We start from the raw sequence: 10,865 nt of genomic DNA, 5'->3' as shown, positions 1-10,865 counted from the left end.
CCCCCCGGCAAGGGATTTTGCCCCATTCCCCAGGCGCCTCCCATCGGCCCTTGCGGCATGGCGGCGACCATCCCGCGTCCCTACCCAAGATGGCGCCCGCGTGCGTGGTAGAAGGGAGAATCACTTTAGTGTCTCTATTAGCCGTTTTTTTTTTTTTAAACGATATATATAGCCCCACATGCGAGGGACGGTACCTATGGAGGGCAGCCGCAAAAAAAATAAAGCTCCCGTTTTCTTTTTGAAACGGGCTGCCGGTGACGTCACGGCCCCGCCCCGGGGAGCCCGGCGCGAGGGCACGAGGCAGCGCGAGGTGCGCGCGGTTCCGCGGGGTGGGGGGGGAGGCGGCGGCGCGCGGCGCCTGGCGGCAGGAAGGGCGATGCGCGCCGGGGTTGACCTGGTGTCCGCGCTGAGGCGGGGGGCCGCGGCGCCGCGCTAACGCCGGCGTGTGCCCCCGTCCGCAGGGCTGGCGGGGAGCATGGAGGAGGAAAGCGGTCCGCGCGGCCCCGAAACAGTCGCGACGCCTTTGGCTGAAGCTAAAGACACGGCCGAGTCGGAAGCCAAGCAAGATGGAGGCGAGGGGAACCAGGCAGCGAGTCCCTCAGCTCGCCCCGATGTGTACAGATACATTAAAGGAGACTTGTTCACCTCTGAGATCTATAAAGTAGAAATACAGAACCTCCCGAAATACATCGGGTTTAATGACGTAAAAAAATTTCTTGCCAAATACGGACTCAATCCGCATAAGATAAAACTTTTTGGAAAACAGACCTTTGCGTTCGTGACGTTTAAGAGTGAGGAGGAAAGGGACAAAGCTATGAAAGTTCTCCACGGAGTCCTGTGGAAGAGCAGGCACTTGAGCGTTAGGCTTGCAAAGCCCAAGGCTGACCCAATTGCGAAAAAAAGGAAGAAGGAAGAAGAGGAGACTGAGATGAGAGAGGTAAAGCAGCCAGCCCTGTCAAAGACCAGTGAAGAGGAGCCTCTTAGTAAGCAGATAGCCGATGTGGTGACTCCACTGTGGAATATGCCCTATGAAGAACAGCTGGCAAAAAAGAAGCAAGAATGTGAACAAGTGCTGCAGAAGCTGACAAAGTAATGCCTGTTTGTAAAGCTACTGTAATTTTTACAAGACTTAAAGGAAGTTATGTTGRGATATAGCTAAATTTGAGCAAATCTCGATCTCTAAAGTAAGTTAGAAGCATATCAAAAAACAAATCCCCTGACAAAGTAAATGAAAGTTGTCTGTGATGCTAGGACTGTAGCCTGCWCCAGCTGACAAAACTTGCTATATTATTCATTGGTCAGCTTCAAGCTAAGTTAATGGGTATTGTTTTAAAAACACTTGTTTCATAGGCCTATGCAGAAAGATGTTTGTGTCCTTAAAGTCTGAAAGAATTTGTCAGTGTCAAATGATGTAAGAGGTAATCTGCAGAGATGGTAAAATACAATTAGGATTTCCTCTTAAATTAATACCCTCGATTATTAAGTCCAGTCTGATCTCTGTAGATCAAAGTATTGCTCCTATCTTTCTTCACTTACATAAATTAAAATTGGTGTTTTATTGTTGCATGGTTACATTTATAAATCTAGTATGTGCCTTTATAATTACATTTACCGTTCTTGTAATAATGGAGCTTTTTTGCCCATTTAAAAATTYTTCTGGAAAAATATTCATCTGATAATGAGATAGCTTTTTTTTGTCCTAGGCAAAATATACATACRTATTGTCCTGTGCAACTGTTAACCTGACTCAGTTTTTCTAAGTGTATACGTTCAAACTTTTGTTTCTGATTTGGGCAGGGAAATAGGAAATAACAACAGAGCGTTATTACCTTGGTTGTTCGTGCAGAAGCAGAAGTATAATAAAATGTGTTGCCCAGTAGAGGGAGTGAAAGCATCACCATTGCAGGTAATCAAATCCCAGATGTAAGTATGAAACGGAGTTAATGAACTCAGGGTTAAATTAATTATTTGATCTTAAAAGGCAGTGGACAAACTGAATATTTGTATTCATCTTGTGAGGAATGATGAATTTTAGACATTGTTGCCTTTCATATCAGTAGTTAGTGGAAATATTTACTAGAAGCAAAAGAATAGTTATAATTAACTGGATATTCTAACTTTAAAATGAGYATGCTCTCCCTGGAAGCTTGCTTTGTAAGCTAATACAGACTTTCCTCAAAGAATGTAATATTTTGTTTTTAAAATAAGACCTACTAAAACCTTTCCATTACTGCTGTTATTTCTCGTACTTCAAAGTCCATGAGTGTTTTCCATGTGAAGTGAAATGTCCTGTGGCCATTTGCAAGTACATTTGAGCATATGAGGGTTGTTTCAGGATAAACTTGRCATGTACAAAGAAGTGCTATTCAAATATTTTATATAACTTTATTTTAAATCTAGACTGAATATCGCAACAAGTGTGAGTTCTTGATTGGGATTGGTGTAAATCAAGAAGACAAAACTGTGGGTTGTCGTCTTGGCAAATATAAGGGTGGTACATGTGCTGTGGTGGAGCCGTTTGACACTATTCACATTCCTGCTATTGCCAAAAAAGTAGTAAAAGCTTTTCAAGACTACATAAGGTGAGCCTTTGATAAAGTGAGTTATCTGTAATGGTTTTGATCTCTTAAATACTCAAAGAAAATCATAAAATKAAATATTATGAGAAACTTAGTTTTTGTTCTGAGCTTTAAGACCTAATGTACACTAGTCTCATTCTTTAGCAATTCTTAGATACTTRCATTTTGTGCCTATATCATTGCGTATTTTTCACTTCCATCTGCTCAGTCCTTCTGAGATGGAGAGGCAGGTACCAGCGTAGCACAGCTTTAATGCAAACAGTTAGACATCTAAGTCTACAATAGAAAGTGTCTAATATTTGAACCCTTCTTCATCCACTGTAAAGAAAGCATTACTCACAGAAAGATGGTTTTTAAAGATGAATAACAAAGGTCAATTGTTTGCTTGGCTGATTTAGAGAAKAATCATCCTGTAAGAGGCACAAAAAAAAATGTAGTAAATTTCTGAGTAACAATGCTTTTGAAAGAAGGAGAAATTTCTTTAAAAATTATTAAATCCTTAAATATTGAGACCCAGGAAGAATGCTGAAGACTAAAAGTTTGAACTTGGTACAAACCACAGAAGCCAGTGAAGGCATTTATAAAAARTGTGTCATTCTCTGAATGTTGTGAGAAGAAGCTGCCCATATCCTATCAACAATTTTGGATTGGTTAAAAGGGATTGTGAGAATTAGAGGCAGATTATTTTGCATTAGGAGATAGGATCTATTTGTCAGTCTGAGGTTTGGTGGTTTTTTTTCCTTAAATAAGATTTGGAAGTCATTCTTTTTTTGACAACAAATCAATGAAGGCTCTGTCTGTGTTTATGGTTTTGATCACTTTGCCTGGTGAGCTACTTTTGTGTAGATAAACTATTGAATGTCATGCAAAAAAATAGTTCTCTGTTCAGTAACTGAGCTTTTGAAAATTGCAGGTCAACTCCTTACTCAGKTTACAGCCCAGAAACCTACGAAGGTCACTGGAAGCAGCTCACAGTCCGTACCAGCAGGAATGACCACATTATGGCAATTGTTTATTTTAATCCTCAGGTATTTAAGATGATATATAATGTGCAGCCCTGCCATACAGCTTTAAAATTACATACGTTTGATTTTATGAATATTGSACATGAAAAAGAAATAGAACCATTACTTTGTGTTGTTTACCTTGCATCAGTACTTTTTTATTTAGATTAATCTGATTCAGGCAAATAAACAAGATTAATGTACCTATAGAAGGTATATACTAAATCAAGTCTCCTATTTCTTTAAAAAACTAAGATTATTATTCTTCCTSCTTTTGTATGAAACTCTTAGAAATTAAGTAAAGAAGAGCTAGCTGACCTGAAAATCTCTCTGGCAAAGTACTTTACAGAAGGGATGGGAAAGGACAGTGGTGTTACTTCTCTGTACTTTGTGGAAGAAGGCCAAAGGTAAGAGAGGTTTTGGCTTTATTCTGGGGGATTCTCGTGGCTGAATTTCTTTGTTTGCAACAGAACAGTAGGTAGTACTTCTACAGCATTATTTTTTCTATATCTGTTACAAAGAAATAGCAGAACTGTTATACATTTGTTGAACAGTTACTCACCTTTGCCATAAAAGACCTCTGAAAATTCCTGTTCTGTTGTTTTAATTGCTCACTGRGTAAAAGCTGAGTTTTGGTGGGTGAACCCAGTTGTGGCTATCAAGCTGTAGAAGCATTTACTATAGTAGAAGAATATTTATTATTATTGGCAAATAGCTTCCATCTCCTTTCTTCATCAKTTTATGTGTTTTTTCATCTCATCTCTCCTTTGTAGAGCACAAAGCCCATTCTTCATCTAGAGATAGTGTATGCCCTTTTTGATTTCCTCAATGGAACAAGAATTGTACTCTGAAAGAAAAATTGGTCAGGAAGATAGTCTCTTAAAGACTACAATAAATGTTGGCCAGCTGTGAACTACTGCTTAGTATGTAGTATTACAATTTGTAAGATAAATCAAACTTAGAATTTAACTTACAGTGTTCTCTTTGGTGTAATTGCTATAAAGCATGCTATTCATACAAGGAATATCAGACTGTAGTACTCTAAAACTGCCAGGTATCTGACCACTRGTAGCTTTAGTTCAGCTCTTGCATTGTTACAGTCATTCCCACCTCTTTTCATGAGTTGAAAGTTGATGTATGCATGCTCAGATTATTCTTATTAAAAGGTTTGTGTGTACTAAGTATGAGAAATTCTAAATTAGCTTTTYGGAAGACTAGAAGGTGTAGTCTTTTTTTCTCTAAGTAAACTTTTATTTCAGCATACTGTACATAAAGTGTAAATGTTCTGGGTTTTGCTGAATGTAGTTTGCACTACTTTTTATGACTAGAGCTATGATAAAAATTGTAGTACCAGACATGCTTGGCTACCTTTTTTTCTTTCTCCCCCCCTGCCCTTCCTCAGAAAATCTCCCAATCTAGAAGACTTGCCTTTGGAGCATGTGGCTGGTGATAAGTACATATATGAAGAACTTCTTGGCCTGAAATTTAGAATTTCTCCTCATGCATTTTTTCAAGTAAGGATGATCCTAAGTTGCTAATTTAACTGTATTTGCATTATTGCATTTAAGGAAAAGAAAGAAAGCTAGACTAGCGCAGTGTTAACAAGATATTATATAATATACTGAGAGATCTAACCTTTTATATATTTGGTAGAATGAAATACCTTTGCGAGTATTATGTTCTGCTGTAAATACTCAGTGAACAAGTGAAAGTTTGATGGGTGCAAGTTGAAGATAACTTTTTTTTTTCTTCTCACTAGTTCAGTATTTTAATATCTTTCACCTCCTGTTGAAGGGCAACCTTTAGGTAAACAGAACATGCAGTAGCCAGTTTTAAGAATCTTCATAGTACTTTTTTTTTTTTTGTTTTCCTAAAACATAATTCTTCCCTTTTAGCACTTTTAAGCCTCACAAATAAGCCAATTCTGTTGAAACAAAACCTAAGTGCTGAAGTAGGGAAAGAAGTATGTTATCACCTGGCATCTTAAATTTATTGAAGATAAACCGTATTTTCTGTTCATTGTCTTAGATTTTAAGTTACTAGGTGGTGGGCTTTGCTTGCCCTTTGAGACAGAGAATACACTTAATCCCCAGGCACTGGTTTGGAAAACTTCCTTATTATACGTTACTTTCTTAAGCATAAGGTGTGATTACAGCACTTACTTTAAAGCAGCTTTACAAACAAGGTGGTAATAAAGCCTGCTGAATGTGTTGTCATGGTTGCATCCTCCTGTTCTCAAATCTTCAGTATTTACATTTGTGTTCAAGGAGAAGAAGTATTTTTAATGCCCAAACTTCACTTCATTGCTTAGCATTTTGCTTGATTATTTTGATTGTTGTCCTCTTCAGTTTTCAAACTTACTTTTTAGGTACTGTGAAAAAAGTCATGTTGTTACTAGAACATAGATACCAAAAGACTACTTATCAGAGAGAATTGAATGAGACTCTTAATACATGCTGGTCTAGGTCAGTTGTACATGATTATAATTTTACATGCGAAGCTGACTTGAAGAAGGAAAAGGAAAACCTGTGTTCATAAGACTCATTGAAACACATTTACTGTTTATGAAGAAGTAGACCCATTTGACATGTAATTTTACAGGTAAATACACAGGCTGCAGAAGTTTTGTATACTGCCATTAGGGAGTGGGCCCAACTGAACCAAGAGAGTACTGTACTTGACATTTGCTGCGGTACAGGAACTATTGGGATTTCTTTGGCAAAGGTGAGTAACTTCTTTTTTTTGGACATAAATCTACTTATAAGTTAACTTCAAATTTTTTATTGTGCTTGTAGTGAAAGAAAACACCTGATGTGCTTGAAATGAAACACATCATATCTTCACCTTAATTCATTTCTAATGAAACTTCCTGCAGCTGTTTAGCAAACTCATGACAAAAGCTTACCCTTGTGTTGAGGAGCCTAAATTATCTTGTAACTAACTCAGTCAAAAGAGACAAGTAGGATAGATAGATTCTAGTAAATTTTGGCTATCTCTGCTTATTAGTTTGGGCTGTTTTGGCTTAAAATTTGAATAACCGACATTTCCTATACTTTCATCATGTATAGAACAGAGCTTATTAGAGCACTTAAGGAAATCTGGCCCCAAAAAAGAAACCCCTTGACATAACTGGAGTCTGTCATGTACAGGTTGGGATAAATGGTGTTCATCCCACAACTTCAGTCTAAAAATTCCCTATTGCACAGGTCCCTTCTCAGCCTTTTTTCTGGCTGCAGGGCAGTTCTCTGATCAGGTACTAGTCAAAGTTAATGTAGTAGTAGTAAACTGCTGAATGCTATGAATGACAGCTGAATTTACATTTACGTACTGTCAACTGATCTCTTTCCCTTGATTCTATAGAAAGTAAAGAAAGTTATTGGAATTGAACTCTGCCAAGAAGCCGTGCAGGATGCCAGAGTGAATGCCCAGATTAATGGTTGGTTAAGCTAAAATGCTGAGATCTTTCTTTGTTAAGAACTGTAGTAGTTGTATGCCTGGGTCCTCTTTATATTGCCCAAGAAGTTTGGAATCACATGTTGTTGGTAGTAATCTTGTCCATTTTAACCATTTCATCTCTCTTGAAAATAAAGAGCCAGTCGATCTCTGTGATCCATTTTCCTGTTGACTAACAGTTTATATTATATATATATWTTTTTTTTCCCTGCGGAACATTTCAATGTAAATGTCAAACCAAGTAACAGTCACCCTTAAAACATTATGGTAGCCATTTTTTTGTGTCTAGATACTGGAAAATGCTCAGGTTACTGCTGTTTAAATGATCTGAAGCACCACTGATTTTTAGGGTAGACTAAACAATGTGTATTTTCTAAGGCATCAGACATGAATATCCAACTTGTGTGTACTGTTTAAAAGATGCTTGGACTGGAGAAGTATTCTGATTTTTTTTTTTTTTTTGTAGAACTGAATAACATTGAATTTTATTGTGGGAAGGCTGAAGATGTTGTTCCTTCCTTAATTAACGTATTAGCTCCCCAGAACCTGATTACTATTGTAGATCCACCACGAGCAGGACTGCGTAAGTTTACCTTCTTTAAATGTTAAGTCCATTCTCTTAATTGGTATTTAGTGCTGTAACACCTAAGAAAACACCAGTGTAATAAACTGAGTGGGAGACTTCAAGTATTACTTGAAGCAGGTGGATATTGCAGCAGTTTGTTCGTTCATGTGGAAATTTAACTTGGGGGTTTTTCTACAAATCCACTGATGCATGCAAAACCAGCAAACATCTCTGTCTTGGTTTTGGTCATCTAGATTCTAAGGTAATTCTTGCAATTAGAAGAGCTGAACACCTGAAGAAGCTCATCTATGTATCCTGCAATCCCAGAGCTGCAATGAATAACTTTGTGGAGTGAGTATTTCTTGTATTAAATCAACTAAGTAAATGCCTAAGAAGAAAAATGGGCTGCAGCAGGGGAATGGAGGGCTAAGGTTGGTGCTTTTTTTTTTTTTTTTAAATGCCAACTTCATTAAATTTTACCTTTCACCATACACGGTTGACTGCTGCTATGTAGCAAGCCTAGAACTGTATTGCCCAAAACTGAATAATAGTGGGAAATACTAGAGGCAGTAAATAACTGCATTATGAAGTTTGAGAAGCAAAAAAACTTTCCTGGAAGAGCAGTAGTGATGAACAGTACACTAAAATGTTAATACTCTACTTTTCTCTCCCACTCCTCTACTTTCCCTTTCCTATCAAGTCTTTGCCGGGCCCCATCCAATCGAGTCAAAGGAGCCTCTTTCCGTCCCGTTAAAGCAATGGCTGTGGATCTCTTCCCTCAAACCAGGCACTGTGAATTACTGATATTCTTTGAACGGGCTGAATATGCAAACGGAAGCTCTGCTGAAGCAATGCTTGATGCTACTCAAGTCACAGTAGCAGGATGTGATTCAGAGTGCTTGGATAGTACCAATCCAGCTAACACTGATGCAAGCCAGGCAACTTCTGTAGATACAGATACTGCATTCAGAGAGAGGGAATCAACTTAACTCCTGTGAGATGCTTTCCAGAAAGCTAGTTTTGCTTGTTAACTGCTTCAGTAACATCGTTTCTCTAACATCATGGTAATAAATCTCTCTACAACACAGCCGTTGTAAGCTTTCCAAGTTATTTTATTGTAATTAGAATTAAATTTCATTATGTACTATTAGGCCATATCCTGATTTTCTCCTTCTATCCTTAAGGGAAACTTAGGTGCATGAAATAATATATATGGTGGCTGTATCACTCTTTAACAGTTGAAACAGTTTGAGTTAAGATATTCCACAAATATATTCAGATACAACTATTTGAGAAAGTTAAGATGAATTTTAATGCAACATAGTCTATTCCAGGTTGAGTATAATAGACTATACTTTAAGCAAAGGCTAGTGAATAGCTGCTATTTATCAAGAACTAAGCAGTTCAACAGATGGGAGGACATTGTAGGCTGTCTGAAAGCAGCATCTAATTCCCAAAGCAAGTAATCTTGTTCAGGGACCTATAATTGTCAGTACTAACTTCCTTCAGCTCTGCTAAATTGTCAAAACATTGCAAATGTCTTTTGAATGAGCCCGTAAAGATTTAGCAATCTTATGTGTTCAGTAAATCTTTCACTTGCTAAATCTTCACTAGGAAGTAACAGGGTCTCCATTTATATTCTAGTAAAAATGCTGTTTTCCATAGCTGAGATTGGTTTCAGTCAGAGACTGCTCTCTCACTGTACTGTCACTGACAATAGAGTAAAGGCTTTCTTAGGTCATTTCCTACAATGCACAAGTAAAGCTGGGATGATTTCAGTCTAGGTACACCCTCACCTATTAAAACTTAAAGCCAGAATAGACACTAGACAGGGGCCAGCGATCTTAGCAGGAACTACAAAGAAAGTTTAGGTGCTCCACTCCCCTCAGGAATTCAGTGATCTCAGGGATCATTTTCCTCTCAGACTGTCAGTAAGTCTGAGTGGAGACTTTTAATCAAATAATTCATGTTTCACAATGATCTCGTGGAAGTTCTATACCTCTGTTGAGGCTTTTTGGTCCTGTAATAGCTGTAAAAAGTCTACCTCAGCCTCATAGTGCATTTATAGAAGAGCGATGTCTAATTCAGTTATTAGTGAAGAATGAGAAAGCAGCTTGAAAGTAACAGGAGTATTACTTCAGCTTGTTCTGTTGTTGAGAGGTTGTAACTAGAGTACTTCTGAACCCGGTGCTTCTTTCTCCCAGTTCTCTGCCCTAGACTCAAAGGATCTTATCTCAGATACGTTCCCAACTGTTTTACCCACAGGTCTGTGCTGTAAGAGGAAAAGACAGCTGTATTTAATGCAGAATTTTAACAGAATAAGCACGTACTGAAGACACCCAGGCCATAAGCACAAGCACCATTAGTGAGCAGTACTTAGTACCAGGCCCAGTACCATAAACTGCTGCTTGTCATGGTACATAGCAGGGGAGAAAATACACCTCTTCGAGAATGCTATGATCACACATGAGCTCATCAGTTAGGATTAATACTTACGTACAGATGTTCAGCACCTAGTATTAATTTAAGAGATCGTGATGCACACACTGCAGAATAGACAACAGCACTGACTGTTACAAGGAATTATCATTTTAAAATTCAAGTTATTGAACATACTTCTAATGTGCATTTAATGCAGGTTGAACAAAAAAACCCTGTTAGTACAGAGCAGGGACTCACTAATACCCCTTCCCTTCTGGTTAGGCCTGTGACACCAGATACCAAAACCAGCAGCTTTAGATTGTGTTGTTTCCAACAGCGATGATACTTAAGTAAAAATACAAATTCTGATTCAAGAAAAAGCTTTGACTCAGTTTCATCCCAAGTGATCTTTAACCATGTAAACATTCAATTTCTTACCAAAAAAGTGATAAATAGTAAGTACTTCCCTAACCAGTGAACCAGTACTGATTTCATTTCTATTTAAAAATACCTACAGGAATGAATGAAAAAAAATTCCTTTTCTAAATATGCTTACATTATCACAATACTGATCAGACTGCAGCATTTTTATAATATCAAACTTTATTGCTCAAAACTAATTGTCTGAAAAATACACATGTAGTACTCAAAGACCAAACACATAGGCTTATATGATTGTGCAGAAAAAAAAGCAAGCAGAGGCTCAGTGAAAATGAGGCTTTATAGTTGTACTAATTTAGCACTGGCATCAAGCAACTGCACCCAATACAATTCATATAGCAACCATTGTTATCTACTTGGGCAATAAGAATGGATTTTATTTTGTTTTTCACTTTCCCTTCT

At 37.9% G+C, this 10,865-nt stretch overlaps 1 protein-coding gene across 1 annotated transcript; it reads left to right on the top strand.

Moving 5' to 3' along the window:
- Window positions 1–371: 371 nt before the first annotated feature.
- Window positions 372–8,688, top strand: TRMT2A (tRNA methyltransferase 2 homolog A). Its single transcript, XM_026091933.1, has 11 exons — window positions 372–1,089; window positions 1,798–1,906; window positions 2,401–2,582; window positions 3,493–3,607; window positions 3,875–3,990; window positions 4,986–5,097; window positions 6,185–6,307; window positions 6,944–7,019; window positions 7,503–7,619; window positions 7,856–7,952; window positions 8,302–8,688. Exons 1-11 carry the CDS (start codon window positions 476–478, stop codon window positions 8,588–8,590), a joined length of 1,950 nt encoding a protein of 649 aa, XP_025947718.1. The 5' UTR covers window positions 372–475; the 3' UTR covers window positions 8,591–8,688.
- The last annotated feature ends 2,177 nt before the right edge of the window (window positions 8,689–10,865 follow it).

The sequence above is a fragment of the Apteryx rowi genome, unplaced genomic scaffold (assembly GCF_003343035.1).
Source record: "Apteryx rowi isolate R43461 unplaced genomic scaffold, aptRow1 scaffold_93, whole genome shotgun sequence".
Lineage (NCBI taxonomy): Eukaryota > Metazoa > Chordata > Aves > Apterygiformes > Apterygidae > Apteryx > Apteryx rowi.
The sequence above is the reverse complement of the archived record's forward strand: the minus strand, read 5'-3'. Positions and strand labels throughout refer to the sequence as shown.